The sequence below is a fragment of the Parasteatoda tepidariorum genome, chromosome 1 (genome assembly GCF_043381705.1).
Source record: "Parasteatoda tepidariorum isolate YZ-2023 chromosome 1, CAS_Ptep_4.0, whole genome shotgun sequence".
NCBI classification, from domain to species: domain Eukaryota; kingdom Metazoa; phylum Arthropoda; class Arachnida; order Araneae; family Theridiidae; genus Parasteatoda; species Parasteatoda tepidariorum.
This window is the reverse complement of record NC_092204.1, coordinates 48958977-48979468: the sequence shown is the minus strand read 5'-3', so window position 1 is coordinate 48979468 and position 20492 is coordinate 48958977. Positions and strand designations below refer to the sequence as shown.

Here is a 20492-nt window from a genome sequence, read left to right as displayed (position 1 = left end):
GTTACAAGTGATCCCCTTCATATTTTATTTTTCTCAATAACTATAACTTTAATTTCTAAATAAGTAAAAAAAGCGAAACTTTGCGTTTACATGTTTGTAAATAATTTAGAAAGTGTAGATTGGGTGAGTTTTACGAAAATATTACTCAACTAAGATAAAGTTTTCTCAAATGTAAGAAAATTGCTTCACAGTATTAATCTGTAATAATAACGAGATCACTCATAGTCTTTGATGATGAATCTGTGTATATTCAAGATGACTTTTGCTGTCAGTAGTCATAGCGTCTTTTAAAATTTTTTTTCTTTCTATGCATTGTTTCTAAATTTCAATTGTAGTAAAAGTAAATGCATTTAAATTTATATCATTGTATAGAATGGATCTTTTAAACTCAGATTTTATTGACAAAGGATATTGCAACAAAGTTTTAATATGTCATCAGATACTTTACTCCCAATTATTCTATATTTTAAGTAATTTCATTATTTATTAATGTTTGACTTTTGTGGGGAGATTTTCCTAATGTGAACTGTCGCTCCAAATACAATCACCAAATAGTTTTTAAATTGTCAAATGTTTTAAAGAAAACACGTAGAGGTTTCAGTTTCTTTAAAATAAATGCAGATTATAAAAAAATGAATTAAAAAATGTATAATGGCCCATAATGTTTTTTATGGGCTATGTGGACACATATGTATTACTTGATGTTTCCAAAGGAATTATTTGATGCTTCTCTGGTTTGTTTCCAAAGGAAAATAAATTTTATCTCAATGATTTTGGATTAAAATTTAATCTGCTGATTCTGATTGTTAATAAGGTTTGATTTTAAGTTTTTGTGGAAATTTTTTTTTAATAGGCAATAGCTCATTTTAGTAACAAATTCAAAATGTAATTTAAATCATAGGTAATATTTCAATAAATATTTCACTAATAAGTTCAAAAATGTAATTTTGGAATAATAAAAAATTTTAGTTCTCTTTTGTTCTTAAATATATGCTTAGAATACTAGACACTTCTATACAACCGGCATTATCCATTTGCTGTTGCATCTTTCAGATCGTTTCTTAATCTATACCTGACAACTGTTTTTTATTTCTCAGTTTCTTATTGCCTAGAGCAAGCAAAGCTTACATAATTATCAGGATATGGAAATGAAGGGCAATATTGATAATGTTTATGAATGTAATTTCTGTTTTATATTCACTTAATTGACACAGTAGTACAACAGCTGAAGTATGTTGATATTGTTGCATTTAGAAAATAGTTATTTAATTTTTTGCTTTGCCAATTTAGAATTCTGTATAAAATAGGGAATTTATTTTTGAAAGTAAAAAATATTATCTCTCTCTCTCTCTTTATATATATATATATATATGTCGAATTTGAGTGTAATAGTGTAATATTTGAACAGATTGCAGCAGCCATCATCATGTAATACTTGAAGAAATTTCATCATCCACTTCCTCATTGAACTGTGCTAGCGAGAGTCCCGCAGCGAATCCAGGCTGGAAAAGTCCCAAATTTATTATTAATTCTTAATTTTTTATCATAGAACAATCTAATTTCACTTTCAATGCGGCGATCAATCGAGAAGGCAGCTCTCACCAATCATGTCACTGTTAAACCTATTTCCTTTTTTATCTATTAAGTGTTAAGTTTGATTATTAAATTATTGTTGTTATTCCCTCTTATGCTCCACAAAATCCTACATATATATGTATAAGGATTAACATATTGTCCGGAAGGAACCCATTTCAGGACACATAAAAAAAGTGGAAATACACTGTTAAAAACTAAGTGAATTGAAGAAGCTATAAATGTCCTCATTTCAATTGCTGAGTACTGTATATTATAATAGTAACTAAAATTTAAACAAATCAAATTAATGTAGTACTATAAAATTAAACATTTCCTTCATTTTCTTTTTAAAAAATTGCTACTTTCAAGTAACTTAATTTAGTTTCACACAGAATTTTAAAATCTATATTTATTATTATTTAAACTAAATAGTAACAATAAATTGTTTAAAAAATTATTTCAATATTTGATATTTCTTTTTAAGTTTGGTTGGAAAAAACATTTCTTCTAGGGCAGTTATTTTTTCACTGTAAAAGGAACTTGCCATTCTTTATATATATATATATATATATATATATATTTGTAATGTTATATCAAATTCACATCCAAAGAAACTTTTTCGAAAAACTATTAATTTAATAGAAATGACTGCAGCAGACAATGCTTTGGTGATAAAATCTTCTTTAAGGAAAAGCAATTACGCTATTGCTTTTAGTTTTTTATTTCATAAAATTTTAATATTATAAATCATATTTAAAAAAATATATACATAGACTTATTTAAAATGAATAATTTCTGTTATATGGAATGATATATCTAGATTTATGTATTTAAACTAAAATTTAAAGCAATTGTAAATTAAATAATCATTGAGTAGTAAAATAAATAAGTATTAGTCATTAAATTTAAAAATATCTGTCACTTATTTTGGTTTTAAAAACAGAAATTATCGTAGCTATACCTGTTTCTATAACGCTTGAGGACAATTTTAAAAAGGGAGAATGACAATTTTCAATAAATAAACTATTAAATAAACTATTAAATAACCAATTTACATATATTATGCCTATACGTATTGCCAAGTAATGCTGACATAAAATATATTAATTCTGTGTAGTAATTTTGTTTTCATTTCATTTGTAGAAGGGAATCAGCTATGTCCTTTAAAGGGGCTGATTGGAAGGTTCAGGTAACATGTTTGAAAATTCTATAGAAATGGTTGAGGAATAAAACTGAAAGTAAATACACTTTTTGTTTCTTTGCTTGATTGTCGTCTTACCTTTCACTAAAAAAGTTAAGTGTTTTAAAAGATTGTATGAATAAAATATTTTATTTCCTTAAAAAAAATGTGAACTATATGTTTTTGTTTATTTACATTTTATAAAAGCGGATTTTTGTTTTAAACAAATTTCTATAAAGCATGGTTGGTCTTAAAGCAAGGTCCATCAATAATCTATCATTTTTTTGTGTTATATATCTTTGCTCAGGCTTTGTTATCTTTACTTAGGCTTTACTTTACCTTGGATTATATATCTTTACTTTCATTATACTGACAGTTATACAAATTTCTCTTTGGGAAATTCTGTTCTTAGATTGTATGAATTTACAAACTTTTTATATCCAAATTATTTGCATTATCATTTGAATTAATTTATGGGAAACTAAATTCTAACTGTACAATTGTAACTCATTTATAAATTGCCAAAAATGAGTTAGAATATCTTTTAAACATCCATATGCACTCAAAAAATATTTAAAAATATAAGAACATAAAAATCGTGTTAGATTTTTAATTAAAGGGTTAGTGATTTAAAGAAATATTAATGAATTCTTCTCATGGACTCCTTATCATAAGAAGCATAAATTTATTCATATTTTGCAAATAATAAAGTTAACTCAGTATTGTTCTAATCAAGTGCTTTTTATATTTTTATTTATTTAGAATCAATAAATGTTATCAAAAATTTATCTTTTTATTGTAATGTGGTGGTGGAATTTTGAAATCTATTGCAATAAATAAACAATATGTAAATTTTTGTAATTTTTGCATAAAAAATTGATTTTGATGTAAAAACTTTCATTTTTATTTTAATTATTTTGAAATATGCATATTTTCAGGTAGTTTGTCAGAAAGTTATGCACTTAATTAATAGTAAGTGATCAAAATAATTTATTTATGTTAAGAAATAAGTTATTTTTATTTTGTTTGCAGGGATGATTTTCTATCATTAATGTGACTGAATAGAAGTTATCTGCTTAAATTTCAATTTTTTCTTGAAATACTGAGAGAAATGCTAGTGAAAGTAAGATTTTATGTTAATTTTTTCATTTTCTTTTAATTTATTACTTTGATCTATTTGTTTGTAACTTAAGTCCAGTTCTATTTGACTTCTTTGAAATAATATTTCCACCTTCTTTAATAAGACTTTTCCTTAGAAAATGTTGCATAATTAATGCTTAGTAATACAAATATTTTTTGTAATTTTGTTTAAACAATCTATTCAAAAATTGCATTATGATATGTTAAGAATGGCCTACTCATTCCTCTTATTAAATGCACATTCTGCATTTTAGTAACAGCATTTTCATTCATATGAAATAAATATGAGGAATAAAACTTGTTGCTTTATAACAAGTTGTAAATTGGGAAAATTTTAAATTTATATTGCAAAGGGGTTGCTCAGATGGGGCTATAAGAAATTCTATATTTTAAACTTAAATATGTTTCTTTAAATTATTGTTAGTAAACAATCTATTTCTAAAAAAGGAAATAAATAATATTGTGCCCTACGAAAGAGGCATTATGTTTATATCCGAAACAAATTAGCTAACATTTATGTTATACATGAAATTCTCTTTATCAACCAGCTTTTATTGAAAATTGTATGCAATAGAATCTCAATTGATCATTTTTCATGGTACTATTTATTTAAAGATATAGACATGGGAAAACAAAAAATGTGGCTCTACATAAAATATCAAACAAGGATTTGAAATTATGTGTGATGTAACAAAAAAAAATAGACTTGTAAATTTATAAAACTTACAATAAGTTAAAAATTATGATAAAATTACTTACTTATTGCAAACATATTTACAATGAATAAACTCATTTATTAATTTAATATATACAGTGACCACTGCTAATTAAATTTCCGATTTATGAAATAATTCGTTTTTTAAAATAAATCTGCAAGATCTGAATCATTATAATATCAAAATAGGTTAAAATCAACTTTTAATAGAATAATTATTGTTGTTTTGTAAAATTAAATGTTATGAATGTCTTTGTTTTAAAAATGAAAAAAGTCGTACATTTTCGTATTGGAATATTTAAAATATTCTCTCTTTTTAAATTCTGAAAGACTTTTAGTATATGGATGACTTATTCTCACTAACAAAAAGGAACAACGTTACAGGTGTGGTTTGCTTTCTTTGATGTTATTAAAGAGTCTGAGTTAGAATGAAACAGAGAAGGGTGATTTAAAAGATTCTAATTGTAAAATCTGTAAACTGGTTATGAGTTATTGATTACTAGCAAAATCAGCTGCTTTATAAATAGATGAATAGAATACTTGCTGCATTAAAAAATTAGATACGTTCTTAGAACAAATTAATTTTTATATGCAGCAGGTTCTGGATTCTGAAATTTTTTTGAACCTTATCTTTTCTTTTCAGTTCAAAAAATAAATTTTTGACATATGTAATTGTTTTAAATTGTTATTGTTATGTATTTGTTTGCTGTTCATTTTTTTGTAAATTGGTGTGAATACATAAAGTCCCTCATTATTTTGAAGTCTTTGAGGCTTTTTACAAATGTTGGCAATAGCTGTGGTTACTTTTTTGCCATCTTTATTCGCATCACTTTGCTCTTCTTTAGCCTTTGCAACTATTTAACGAACCATCAATACCACAAGTCTTAACGTTTTCATCAACTAATTCATAAGCATCAAACATGATGTTCAAGGCGTTTTTTCCGAGCTGTAACAACCACAACCTTTATGACCCCCTTAGCAAACAACTATTTGTTACAGGAGTACTTTGTTTTTTTTTTAACTGTATCAAAAATAATATAGGTATCAGAGCTAATCTTTACATTAAGGAATTAAATATTTTCCACAATTAAGCTTGGTATATATCATATATTATTTTATGTTTGTTTTATTTTAATTTTATAAATTAATGTTTTAAATCTGCTAAAAAAATGTGTATTTTAGTAATTATTCTTATTATTTCTTTCCAGAAACTCTGTTCCTGATTTTTATTGTATAAAGAAAAGTATCCGAGAAAAAACAACAGAAAAATGGATTTGGATTTCCTTTCTAGTATGGTAGATGAGGTGTCATTAGAAGGATTAGATGGAATAACCTTGACAATGTTGTGGAAACGTCTAGAAGACCGTCCTCATTTTCCTATTGCTTTAGATGAAGACTCTAAAGCTTTTCTCTGGGAATGTATTGCAGTTCATAAAGAAATTGAATTTTATGAGCTACCTGAACCCAGAGAATTTGTACCACCATATAATCGCTATGCAAATATTGATGAGGAGCTGGGTATAGTTATTGAACCTGTTGAAAAACTTAAGGATTCATACTTTCCTATTGTTCCTATTAAAGATGGTGAAATTAGAGGATCCTGTGCAACTTATAAAACCAGAAAATGCATCACATCAGCTGTTAGAAATGATGAGCATTTATTGTTATCATTTACTCAAGTTTATGAAAAGTGGGGAGAAAATTTTGTGCTGGTTTCATCACCTAAAGCAAGACTGCTTGCCTTAATTGGTACAGAATCTAATCCTCTTTTGGATTTTACACTTGAAGCTTATTGCTTACTTGAAAGAATTGGTCGCTCTCGCTATTTAGGTGAAGTAACTCAAGGTGATGATGGTCTTCTGTCTTTGAAGACTTCATTCTGTAAGCAACTGCATTACTATAGGAAGAAGCTTTCTAATAAGGGCCTTATAACAAAACAAATTCATTACTTGAAAAATAAAAGAGGAACAACATCAAATGGCTGTCTTCTACACCTCACTCGTTTTTATGTAGAGCGCAAAACAAAAATGGAGTGCTTCATGAAAGCTTTATGTGATTTATTAAAAGAGAAGCCCAAGAATCGTGAGACATGCACAGTGGCTCGGCAAGAGTTAGGTATAAGGAAAAATACATTTAAAAAGTTGTTTTATCGCCCTGTACAAAAATGGATACAAATTACTGACTTGCCCCATTCTGAGTTTTACCCAGATGCACCTTATAAAGAAAATTATACAACAAATGGTACTCCAAGAACTGTTAAAGTTGTTCAACTTATTAAACATTATGATGAAGAAGAAAAAGATGATGATAATGAAGAGCAGGAAAACAGGAAAGATGCAGCTCTACCACTTAACATATATTTTGATTACTCGAAAGTTTATCATGGTTATCCCTTTATACAGCAAATATATGACCTCATTAAAAAAGCTGGTCCTGATGGTATTAGTTCAGCTGATCTGGGGAGGATAATGACTCTTCCTCGTTTGGATATCCGTAATTTATTGCGAGTTTTAATGAAAAAGAATAATGTAATCAGCATGCTGGTAGATAGAGGGCGACAGAAAGTCACTCAATACATAGCTAAAATATATGAAAAAGAAAACGAACTTTATAATATTGTGAAAGAACATGAAAAGTCTAATAATGAGACTCACTCAAACGAAAAAACTTCTTCAACTAAACGAAAAGATACCGAGGAAGTTGCTAGTCCACCACCTAAGAAGAAAGTTAGGTTTGATGATGAGATCCAAGATGAGGCTTCCAAAAAAGAAAAGGATGATTCATCTCAAGCGACTGATTTTCAGAATATTGTTTCACAAGTTCTTGAACTTCACAATTCTGAGCTTTTTAGTGGTAGATCACCAAAAGTTATAAGCATCTTAGAAAAGCCACCAGTTCCTTGCCCTAGTTCTAGTGCAACTCAGTTGACTTATAAAAAATTGAAACGCAGCAATACCATCCTTGATTATTTGAAAGAAGTGAAGTTCTCAACTGTGGGTGAGTTGCAAAAAGAACTGAGAAGACGAGAAAAGGATAGTGAACATCAGTTATGTAAACGCTCTACCGCAAGACTTGTTCATGGCTTGGCTAATTCAAAGAAGGTAAAAATATTTAAAGTTGTTTTAAAATTGGAAGACAAGCGAACTAATCTTGAGTTCATATGTGATAATTCAGTGGAACCCACTGATCAATGTATTCAGGTTGCTATTGAACAGGCAAAATTTAAATACTTCTGCGTAAATAAGGATAAGGAGAAAAGTAAAGAAAAAAGTCAGTTTGAAGCATCTGCAAAATCTGGAAAGGAAAACATTCCTGAGAAAGAAAAATTTCATACTAAACCAGGGCCTAATCAAACTTTCTCAACCGTAAATCATCCAAAATTTGTTAGAGCTAGAATTTTACATGAGTTTTTATATTACCTCGTTTATGATCACAAAGGACCTATTTTAAAAAACGATGAACAGTGTGTATATCATGACAGCTTGACTTTTAAGAGATTTCTACCACCTTTGCCTGACCTTACAGATGAGAAAAAACAAGGTTGGTGTTTTCTTGCTGATATATATTTGAGAATTCCTTTATCTGTATTTATGAAAGTTGTTACAATAGGTTATCCTATTCCTAACATTAAAGAATACTTAGAAGACGAGGAAAAACAGCACTATCTCATCAAGTATTTACCTCAAGATTTGCGTAATTCTTTGCTCAACAATAGAAGATTTTTGTTTTCAACACATGATGTTATAAAAAATTTGTGTTATATGGGCTTAGTTTCAATGGGCCCTCAAATAGGAAAACAAAAAGATCAAGCATTTTTATACGTGCATAAAAATGCTTCACTTAAAGATACAACTGTATCTAGCCCTGGCTACCTTTACATTCAAACAAATTTAGAATATGAAACCAAGCAATATACATTCAAATCCTTAACAGATGTTGAAAACTTTTGGCTAGATTTAGAAAGTATTTGCTTTCGCACACAGTTAGGAAGATACAATTCTGCAACTGGAAAAACCTTTTCTCTCACTGAAGCGGCTTACAAACCTGAATTGAAGAAATGCGTAGATAGTAAGAAGTTTGAAGATATTGTGGATTCTGGGCAGATTCCAGGAGATGGTCTTGGAGCCGGTGGTTATGATTCTGCATTATTTATGCATATAAAACGCAATTGGGTATCTTCTACTATGAAAAAGTCTTTGGAAATTAAATCCAAAAGTGATTCTCAAGAAATTCCACGGAAATACACATTGCAGCACTTACTAAAAACTAAAAATGCTCCAAAACCTGAGAACAGATCAAGACTACAGAGATTAACAAAACCAACCCTTTCTATTAAAAAAGAAAAGCAAATTCAAAACAAATCCCCTCAGCGAAAGCCTGCAGCGGTTCCCTATGTATCGAAAAGGCAAAGAACAATAATTAGAACAATCAATAAAAGAACTACTCGAAAGCGTTTACCTTACTATGATGAAGTTGATAAAGAAGCTATGAAAAAAATGAAGAAATCCCGTTGTGAGTGGTGTGCTCAAGAAGATAGCTTCTTACTTTTATGCAAAGTTGCCTCATTATTCTTGGACCCTTTGTACAGCAAAAATCTTGTTGTTCCTTATACTGTAGTGAGAGATTTGTTGTATGAACACTTACCTGAAATATCAGAAGCTAAGAGTTCTCGTGCTTGTCAAAGACGAGTGAGATACATGATGTTGAATCCAGCTACTGTTAGTAACGTCGCAGTTTATCTTGGTGAGGCTAATCAAGATGAAGAGTTGGTTAGAGAGTTTAATGTGGTTAAACCTCCAAAAACAAACGTAGAAGTATGGAAAGAAATGTATACACGATTGTTAAATAAATTATTAACAAAATTCACTTTGCCCCCTGCTGACCGATGTAAGAATATAACTCTCCCAAATAGTTTAGAAGAGTTAAATGAAAGATATAAAATAACTTACTCTAGAGATATTCTACACCAAGAACAAATACATCGTGATCCCAAAACTATATCTGACATAAAAACGTTTGTTTTAAGTTCTCTTGTTCTTTCAGTTATGTCTATTTCAAAAAATAATTCTCTCTGGAAATACATGTTGCTTCAGCTTTATAAATCTTACCCATCAAGTTTTTTGCAATCAGTTATTGCAAACCTCAGACGCAACAAAATTATTGCCATTAAAAAAACACACCATACTGTTGATGCACAACGTATTAACTCTCATACTCCATACAAATTTTCTGTAATATATGAAAATGCTTTATTGACGAAATTTCCTATTAAAATGTTTCAAGAAGCACATAATCTGTTGGAGAATTTTTCTAAGATTAATCCAGAAACTGGAGTGGAGTTGAAAGGTGATGTGCCACCTGGCTATGCATCAGCTGTTCTTTCTCTTGCTGCACTACAACAGTTATCGATTCATACCGAAATACCTGAGCATATAATTTTGTTTGACACATCTTTAAGCCAGGAGGCACGGTCCAGTATTGTGGAACGCATTATTCATACTTTGAGTGACAAAGAGTCAGTTGAATTATCTAAAATCTTAAACAATGAGTCGACATCTTTTTCAAAAAACGTGAAATCAGAATCCCATATTGAAGAAGTGAAATGTTCACCTGAAGATCAGGCTTCTGATGAAGATTCTAATGTCGGTCAATCAGTCCCCCGAACTTCAAATGCTTCTAGATATGCTTTATATCTCTTAAGGCAAGAAAAGGCACAACCGCCAATTGAACGAACTCAACATTCTCAAGACTACATTGTTTTAAACTCTTGTAGATTGTTTTGCCAAATGAGAGTAGATAGCAATGTTGTTTTGTCTTTAAATCCACCAGAAGTTCTTGAACAGACCCCACATGATTCCACAAAAACTATTCAGTCTCATATACTGTCTTATGATAAAACTCATCTAACAGAGGATCAGACTAAAGAGATTTTGGAACTACTTACATTTTACATACCACCTTCTGCTTTAGCTATTAATGAAGAAACTTGTTATGACTCTTTGAATATTTTGTACAAAGATTACTCACAGCAAACCTTACAAGATGCTAAAACTATTTTCCATTCCATTAATCAAGCTGGTGTAAAAGGAGTGGTTGAAAGATCTATCTGGGAAGAATTCGGTGAGCTTCAAGGTGATATATCATGGAGGGATCATCTTAAATTACTTCGCAAAGCATTTCTTGTCATTCGTACAGGCATCATGGCATTTACGTATGTGTCTATTTTCCATGCTGAAATATGGCTTTTAGAATCTTGTTTATGGTCAGAACAATTTGAACGAAACCGATGTGATGTTTGTGCTGTTGATTATAAAAATGTTACTTCAGATCAGGATCAACTTTGTAATCACGAACAATCAGCTACTTACTTTGATTCCTGTGAGAAAGTTTATTTTACTCCTAGAAGTTGGAGAAATCCTGATGGGACTTTAAACAAAACTGTGTTTTTTGAATTACTCAATACTGTGTTAAGTCATATCATCAGTACTCCTTCTGTATCCGTGAAAGATGTTTGTGAAAGATTTGTCCTGACAATGCAACCAGTGCAAGTTTTGGAATTGATAGAAATATTAGAAAAAGCTAAATGTATTTACAGATATTATTATAAACCTGCAAAGAAAAGTTCTTTGTTTTCCAAACCTCAAGTTGCTTATGTAACAGAAAATCCTGGTCCTGACTGTATTGATCACCTTGAAAATTTTCCAGATGCTATTTGTAAAATTTCTAAACTGTTTGATTCTTTATAGAGATCCTTATCATTTTTATTTGTTATTATGCTTATGGCAGTTATATTTGGAAAATATTGTATTTGAATATTTCATACTTTGTAATTGTTAGATTCATTAAATATTTTGTAATTATTAATGTGCATGATATACTGAATGCTATTTTTTTTGCTACATTACTTTAAATGAACATTTGCAGCAACTGAACAGAGGATGTTCTTTTAACACCATGCTTGTGGTATTTTATTAACTCATACATTGTCAAACTAAATCAGCACTCACCTTCCTAGAAAAGCCATGATTATTTAATAATGAAATAAGAGGAAAAAAAACAGCCACAATTAGATATAAGTCAAATAAAGCAGGTATTAAAATAGGAGGGTGAAAACAACTAAAGCTAAAATTTGATTTAGGATAATTACAATAAACTTTAAAATTCATTAGTGTCCCACTAGTTAACTGTAAATTCACGCACTTCATAAATCAGTCTTAAAATGTACAAACTTATTGTATTTTGATAATTTTTTTTTCATTTAAAATTAATAGCTATCACCTAAACTACATGGATCTCATAAAATCATATGTTTGATATGAAATCATGTCAAACACTTATTACTAATTTTCTGCATTACAAACTCACTGGTTGCAATGGTATTGCTTTTAAAATAATGTTTAATTTATAAATTGTAATAAGTACCAAGAAAATGACCTGAATTTGTGACTAAAGTGCCACAAATCGAGCATGTTAAAAATGGTGAGTTCTCGTTTTAATATGGTATTAAAAATATCAGGTTTATTGGTGGAAACGAACGAAAAAAAACTATGAATATTGTGCGGATTTTCACGGAAATCAGTGACAAAATCTTTTTTTTTCTTTCTTTTTAAACATATCAAGGCTGGTAATCAAGATCGAGAGGTTAACGGCATGCCTCAATTACAAATATTTTAGAATTTCAAAAAAAAAAGTCACCATCAGGAGGAGGTGTGATGATGCTGGACAGCGTGGTGTTTCGTAACATTCTAAATCATTCCAGTTCTAAGTCGCATAATCACTTTATATTTTCTGATAATCTTAAGTAGTATCAAACAAGCTTGCAAGACTGAATTTTAGTCATGAAATATCATGCAGTGAAAAACATTAACTTAAAAACTAATTACAGCTCCATGTTTAATAAATGTTGTATCAATAGTTCACATTTTGCATAGAAAATATCGTGGAATATTTTGAATTACACGATTAGCATATTTTACTTGTAAATTAGCCTACATAATTCTAATATGCCATAAGAAATCAATTTTATAATTCCTAAGATAAGAGTTTATTATATAATTATTACAAGTTATGAAATTATACACAGGTTCCAGGTTGCCCTTTTTAACTATAGTTGGAATTGAAAAGACAACTTGGTTCTACAGTAGGGAACCGATTATCCGGAACGATCGGGACCATCGCTATTCCGGATAACTGATTTTTCCGGTTTTCTGAATCGCCACAAAAAGCCGTTTTTTTTAAATTGTTAATCCCAACTAAAAAAAAAATTTTTTTGTGGAAATAATCTTAAAAAGAAGAAAAAACGATGGAGTAATACATTAATGATTATTTCCAAAATGATGGTAAGGTAAACATCTTTTAGAAAAGAAAGAAAAATCTTATGAGGAAAAAATTTCTTTTTTAAAAAATGGCGGGAAAATGTATCGAATTTCGTTCCGGTTTTTTGGTNACAAAACTTATTTGAAAAAACACTGATTTTTTTAGTGTTTTAATTTTTATAACAATCTATATCAATTGTTATATTGTCATATTAGAACATTTTTCTTTAAATTTAGTCTTTTGAAGCTATAAAACTAGTAATTAACTTTTCAGAATTTCTGTTACATTCAATTTTTCTAAATTGACTAAGGAGTAGAATATAGAAATTTTGTCCACTTATATAAATATATTTTATATTACACATTGTATACTTATACAATCTATAATCAAAATACCTATAGATTGTATATTTTATGAGTCTACAATTCAGTATATTGTAATAATCAAAACTTACAAAGTATAATAATAGATAAAATTAAAGAAGTTTCTGCAAAGGTGACAAATTTTCTTTTGTGTATATTATGCATATGTGGATAGGATCTCTTAACTGTGTTGGTTTATATATTTAAGATTCAATCCATAATATGTATTGTAAATTAGTTGAAACAGAATTGAAGAAAAATAATTTAGTGTTTATTTGTAAATAAATATTACAACATGAAAAATAGTGTGTAAAAATACAAGATGAACATATAAATGAAAATAAATCAATACAAAAGGAACAAGTACAAAATATAAATTATACTAATACTCACAGAATTTTATCAAAGCACTAGTTCATAAAAATAAAAGAAATTCAGATTTTAAAATTCAGTTTACTTATTAAAACAGGTGTGATAATATACAGGGGTCTGCCTTAGTTTTTCTGAAAGGTACCTATTTTGTGAAAATTTAGACATAATTTGCGAAAATTATATCTAAAAATTATGTCTTAATTTTAAAAATTATATTAAAAAATCAACACAAAAATATGGATTTATCGTTTCTTATGGGATACTAAGATAAAATTTTAAGAAAAAGTATTTTGTGAAACTACAGTTTTTCTTAAAGTTGAATTTGTGAATGTACTGCTAAACGGTAGTAAATTTGGCCTGGACAGACCCCTGATATATAATTTATTAGTAAAAATTTACAATTGCATGCCCTTCTTATTTTGACGTTCTTACGGAAAACATTAAAAATGACTTAAAAGATTCTGAAAGAGAGATATTTTAATAATAGAAAAATAAAATACTTTATAAATAGTAAAATGATCAATCCAAGGGGCAAATTAAATTTTGCAAGACTATTAAGTTTTGTTCAAGTGGAAGAATTTGAAAACTTTTATATCACTGCTAAAAAAAGACTTCAGTAGTTTGAACTAAAAGTAATAAGATTATCAAGCAGTCATAACTTCTGTTTCTGTACATTCTACTTGGTCTGAAGAATTTGTGATAAAGATTAATTGTTCTTGCTGTAGGTTTGAATTTTCTAAATTTTGTAAAATTACCGGTACTGAATCTGCTGACTGTACAATACTGTATTCATGTTCAACCCCAGTGCTTGAATCTCCAGTACTAGGAATGATATAATATTGGCTGTTTGGTTCACCACTACTACAAATGTTAGAGCTATAACACTGAACTACTTCTCCTGATGGAAGTATTAGTTCTTGAACTTCTAAATTAGTTCCATCAACAGTCACTGGATAAGTTTTAGATTTAGTTGCATTCTCTAACTTTATATTTTGAACAGTATTTTCTGAGCCTGTCTCATGATGGAATACAACTTCAACAGTACTTTGCTCACCTACTTGATGCATGAGATTGCTAGTTTGATATGAGGTTGTTTCAGCTTTTGAGGTTTGATTATTTGTTTCATCAGACAACACAGATTCACAAACAATTTGTTCATTTTGATTTTCTTTCATTTCATGGTCTTGTTCTCCCATACTGTCTTCTTCATCAAAGTTAAAATCTGATGAACTTTCTCCTTCTTCATTTCCCATATTAGAAATGGTTTTATTTGAAAATGTCATTTCAGGATGCTTTTTCATAAATCTTTTCACAGTTCCTAAGCATGGAAGTTTGAAGAAATCTGCCTTTTTAAAGTATTCATAAGCATATGGTGCTTTTTTACACCATACAGCACACTGTTGCAAAGTGGAATCTGACCAACGCATTTGCTTCTGACCAGTATAAGCACGGATTTGTTCCAAGATGTATGTTGCGGGAGGATCACCTTTACTTGCATTTTTACGAATCGTTCTAAGTTTTTTAAGAAAAGAAAATGATAATTGCCTTTCTTGAACAACGCATCTATCTTCCAGTTCTTCAATTTTTTTATTCAGATTAGCCACTTTTTGTTTTAAAGAAGCAATCTGTCTTGCTTTTTGTCTCAAGTGTGATAAATATTTAGTTTTTTCCATAAAGCAATGTGCAAGTGGCATATTAGTTGTTAATAAAATTGGAGCTTTAGCAATGCAAGAAGAATCTGCCTTATTAGTAGCAATTTCATTTTGTCTATTCAAATGAGGACTTTTTGCAACTGTAATCTCATCTTGCATTCCATTACATATAGGAGATGAGTTTCTTTCTTCAGGTATATTATTAACTTCGACATCCATCATACTGTCATCTTTTTCTTGATCAATATCGTTAGTTTCTAGTAAGGCATCATCTACTTCCTGTAAGTTTGTACACGATTGTTTACAAACATGAGTATCTACAAGGTGCCCTACAACATGTTGAACTACAGCATCTGTTTTTGAAGGTTCAGCAGCTTGAGTTGATGGAGTCTCATTTGCATTTGTTGATGGTATTACATTTGATTTTTTTATCAAATTGCTTGTAGCATCCCCAATGTTTGATATTGCACCTTGAACAATTTTTGGCAAAACGTCTGTACCAATTGAATTAGCTAAGTTTTGATCCATAAGAAATTGTAGTACAGTATTACCAGATGGTGTTTGTTTTTTATTAACTTTGATTATATCTGGGTTTATTTTTAAAAATGTGTTCGGCCCAATTTCAATAAGATTATTGTCATTGTTATCTCGTTTCTGTACTTTCTTTTTGATGGCTTTACTTTTATCGGATACTTTATTTTGGGTTCCTAGTGTTTTATTTATTTTTTTAGAAATTTTATTTGTGTTATCTATAGTAGAAGAGGTGTTAACTATACTGGGTGAAATCCTTTGAACTGTCTTATCTGTAGTAGAGGGGGAAGAAGTATTAATTGTACTGAAGGAAACTTCTTGAAATGGTTTTTGCAGTGAAAATTTTTTAGCTGGTGTCTCTTCGTTTGTTTCATCTATGAAGCTAATTTTGGTAGGACAAAAGACGTTAGGAGAAATTTCTTGACAAGTTGGCTGAAATGTTTGATGCTGTATACCCATATTGATTTGCTTAGAATAAGTTTTAAAAGATCGTGAAACAGTATTTTTAGTAGTAGATTGCAAATTGCTAGCTACGGAATTTTCAGGCTCATTTATTATTGATTCTATTAAACTATTTTGTGAATAATCCTGAGAAATAAGGACATCTTGTTTACCCCCATCTTCTGTTTTGATTTTAACAATAAGAGGTCCGTTAGAACTTTTATTTTTGTCGACAGGTTTAATTTCTTCAGTATCAGTACCTTGACCAATGTATTTATGACCAAAAACAGTAGGTACAACACGGGGTTTTAATGAATCTGAATCATCTTTATAATCAATAGAAAGAAAATGCTTGCTGCAGACAACAGAATTCGATCTAGGAAACCACATGAACTCGGATTTGACAGCATGATTGATTTGTTGAATCCATCGAGCAGCCAAATCGGGATTAGATGGGAAATCATGGAAAGTAATAGAGGGATCACATCTCCAACTATCAGTGCCACACTGCGGAACACAACAGTACACCATTTTGCTCACTAGTTTTTGTATCTTTTGACGATACTTAGTTAAATTCAATTGCTTTCTTTCAGAAAAATATCAGCGATATCGATAGAAAGATATAATCAACGAATAATGATTTTTGTAAAACACACACATATAAATCTTTATGCAATGATTTGAAAGAATTCCCCCATTTTTAACCAAAACATTTTCATTCAAAAATTAAATCAACGCCACCAGATGGCGAAAGTGCTGAGATAACCTTTTTTTGCTTTTCGCTTGAGGAAAAAATTATCTCGGTACATTTAAAAAACCATGACTCTTAAGATAATGAGAAATATTAGTAATTTGATTAAAACAATTAGACATTGAAAAGCTTTTTGAATGAAAATTTTAGAATATTAAAATTTCAATGGGTGGCATCACAACTGAGGCTTACGATTGTAATGGACTTCGCCATATTCTAGATAGTAAAGAAAAACTAAATATATTTTGCATCGATTGATCTTTTTGTTGTGGTGAATTAATATTATTTAATGAGCAAATAATTAATGAGTATGAATAAAAACACATCTGAACTTTTCTTGATCTGCCTTTTTACCGCAAAGAGTTTTTGACTTATTGTAAAAAGTTCTATTAAAGAGTTCCGGTTCTACGAGAATGCATTATTGTGGTTTAAATGCCAGACTGTTTACATCATGCTTATGTTGACAATGTAAGTTAAGTTTAAGATTTTGATTTAAAAATTATTTTAAACTTTGTCGATTGTAAAAGGTTGATCATGTGGTTTTTTAATTGCGATGTTATTTATCTTGAATTACTGTATTACTCTTGTCTATGTTATACTTTCAAATTACTAGCATTTTTAGATAGGTTAACTATATGTAAGTTTGATAAATGATTCCATCTTATATATTAAATTACTGGGCTTTATTTATTGTAGATCTGAAAGATCATTATTTAAATATGTTATAATCTTTAGGTTTAAATTAAGTTTGGGAGTGTCTTATTTCAATTACTTTATTAAAAGGCTGTTACACAGATTTAAATTGTTATTAGTGTACTTATAATTTACTTTATTAAAATATAAAGATGCCTGATATTTTTAAATTGTAAAATTACAAAGTAAGAATGATTAAGTTGCTTCTCATTTACTCCTGTACTTCAGTAGCATTTTTTGGGAGTATTCACAGTTTATGGCTTTCTGTTGATCAGTTCAAGGTATCTAATTATCTGTAAAGCTGTAAGGTTGAAATGTATAATAGGGTGCTCTTTAAGCTGGGCACTGTAATACAGAGTTATTACTCCAGGGAGGGAAAACTGGCCTTCAGAGTGTGTTTACTTGGCCCCTGAACAGTTTTAAATGTTAATAAAAATAAACAAAATGAGAAAATAAAGACTTTTTATTTCTATTTTTGAAAGTTGATTAGTTTAGTCAGGGGTCTGTCCAGGTCACATTTACTACCGTTTTGCGATATCTTCACAAATTCAACTTTAGGAAAAATGATTGTTTTACAAAATACTTTTTCTTAAAATTTTATTTTTGTATTTCGTAAGAAACGATAAATCCATATTTTTATGTTGATTTTTTAATATAATTTTTAATTTTTAGAAATTATGTCTAAATTTTCACAAAATAGGTACCTCTCAGAAAAACCTAGACAGACCCCTGTTAGTGAAAGGTTGATCTTCTGGTTCTTTAATTGTGATGTTATTTATCTTGTAATACTGTATTACTCTTGTCTGTGTTATACTTTTAAAATACTAGCATTTTTAGATAGATTAAGTTTATGTAAGTTTAATAAATGAATGTTTTATATTAAATTACTGGGCTTTATTTATGGTAGATCTGAAAGATCATTATTTACATATGTTTTAATCTTTATGTTTAAATTAAGTTTTGGAGTGTGTTAATTCAATTACCTTATTAAAAAGCGATTACACAGATTAAATTGTTATATATATTTATTTAATATATATATATATTTATATATATAATTATAACGGTGATCCCAGTAGCTTGCAGTGGGGGTTAAGGTGGCAACATCTTAAGGCATTCAGACAAAATCTGAATTTATTACGAAATTTTCTTTTTTAAACTAATTTTTTCAATAGATAAATAATTCCCTTGAGCAAAATATTTTATGAACAAAAAAATGGGATTTTCAAGAAAAAATGTAATAATTATGATTTTGGTCATAAAAATGTAAGATTTTTTTTAAAAAAATATTTAAGAATATTTTATTGAAAATTATAAATTTTTTACCAAAGAATAATTTTTATCAAAATGAGTTAGAAATATGGATTTAGATTTCTATATAGTTCAAGCTTCTCTTTTTTTTTATTAACTAGCCTTTTTTCTACCTCTTTTATTGACTTAATTTCTTTTTTAATTTCTTTTCTTTCTTTAATTCTTTAATCTAATTTCTTTCTTAATTTCTTTTTTAATCGAGAAGTCTTCCTCGAACATCCACACACCTTTTTAGACCAGTGGCTGAACCTTGTTAATGTGTTAAACGAATCATTAGTACATTGTGCAATCAGGTTCAATATTATGGTTAGCACCATATAAAGGTTGCAGTAAGCTGTATCGTATTTCAATAAGCTTTAGTCAGCAATTCTTAACTTTAGCCAGCAATTCGCAATAATTCCAAAAATTTGTATTTTTTAATATAATTTTTTTAAATGCCGGTTTAAAACAACTAATGACATCTCTGGCAACATACGCTTCCATTTCAGCTCCAATTACACAACTGTTTCGTTTAGGTTCATCGTTTACCAGTTAATATGAAATTTCTTTAAACCTTAGCTCCTCGAAGCAGAATTTTTATCAAGCATATTTTTTTTTTACTTTTTTCATTATTTTTAATTAATTTAGGTCAAAATAAGTGAAAAGTATTATATTTAGCATTTTAATAATTTATGGTTATGAAATTCAGCATGAAACACCGGTGTTTTTTTCTTGTGTTAAAAGTAAAATCTTCCAAATGCGGTTCACTTCCAAACAATAATTTCTTCAGACAAAAATTCTTGAAATTATTTAGATCTAAGAAATACAGTTATTCATCATTGAAATTTCGTTAAATTCCGAAATCAATTATTGATAAAAAAANCATAAGGAATAATAATTTTGATACATTACATGAAAAAATTATTTTTAACATATTAATAATTAATATACCTAAGGGTAATAATTTTTAAAAGATTGAAAGTTTTTGATCTCTTTTCATTTTAGAATCCTAAAATAAATGTTTTTTTACAAATAAATATTATTATTTGTATAATACTATTATTTATTATAAAACATTATTATATGTACAATAATTAACTACACATGTTGATAGATATTTTATGCTTTAAATTATATTTGCATTATTTTAAATAAGTTCATTTCACTGGAAAAAAGAGAATAATCACAAATTTTCCAATCAATAATGTTTTAAACTACTAAAATGATACATTATCATTTAATTATGGAATAATAGTTTTGTTAATTTTTTTGTAATTATTTATATTCATAGTATATATTTCAATTTTAGGAATAATTTTGTATCAAAAATGTGTTTTTGTCCTCTCATCTTGGAAAATATAGGTTTTTGCCACTTTTTGCCAATTTGCTTGGCAAAAACCTGTTTTTGCCAGGACGGTTTTTACCGGTATTTACCATGGTTTTTTCCACCTGCGGCAAAATCTTGCCAACCCTG

At 28.7% G+C, this 20492-nt stretch overlaps 3 protein-coding genes across 14 annotated transcripts in view; 2 read left to right on the top strand and 1 right to left on the bottom strand.

Moving 5' to 3' along the window:
* The first annotated feature begins 34 nt into the window (after positions 1-34).
* Positions 35-11474, top strand: LOC107454518 (general transcription factor 3C polypeptide 1). 8 transcript variants are annotated; one of them, XM_043042771.2, is made up of 4 exons: positions 35-123; positions 2719-2813; positions 3788-3878; positions 5819-11474. In XM_043042771.2, the coding sequence occupies exon 4, from the start codon at positions 5879-5881 to the stop codon at positions 11354-11356; it is 5478 nt and encodes a 1825-aa protein (XP_042898705.1). In that variant the 5' UTR covers positions 35-123; positions 2719-2813; positions 3788-3878; positions 5819-5878; the 3' UTR covers positions 11357-11474. The 8 variants fall into 8 exon arrangements, with proteins under 8 accessions (XP_042898705.1, XP_042898938.1, XP_042898674.1 ...); XM_043043004.2 differs by having other exon boundaries at positions 47-171; positions 2719-2764; XM_043042740.2 differs by having other exon boundaries at positions 47-171.
* Positions 11475-13537: 2063 nt separating this feature from the next.
* LOC139425365 (uncharacterized) lies at positions 13538-16815 on the bottom strand. Its single transcript, XM_071179857.1, has one exon. The coding sequence runs from the start codon at positions 16813-16815 to the stop codon at positions 14305-14307; it is 2511 nt and encodes an 836-aa protein (XP_071035958.1). The 3' UTR covers positions 13538-14304.
* Positions 16816-17014: 199 nt separating this feature from the next.
* The window catches only part of LOC107454515 (serine/threonine-protein kinase Genghis Khan), a 65693-nt gene continuing 62215 nt past the window's right edge, over positions 17015-20492 (top strand). For all 5 annotated transcript variants that reach the window (XM_043043315.2, XM_043043272.2, XM_071179832.1 and 2 more), the window contains exon 1: positions 17015-17503. The gene's annotated coding sequence lies outside the window, so the exon portion shown is untranslated. The remainder of the gene's footprint in view (positions 17504-20492) is intronic.

Coding starts and splice junctions, on each gene's coding strand:
- LOC107454518 (XM_043042771.2), top strand. CDS start 5,879: ATGGATTTGGATTTCCTTTCTAGTATGGTAGATGAGGTGTCATTAGAA.
- LOC139425365 (XM_071179857.1), bottom strand. CDS start 16,815: ATGGTGTACTGTTGTGTTCCGCAGTGTGGCACTGATAGTTGGAGATGT.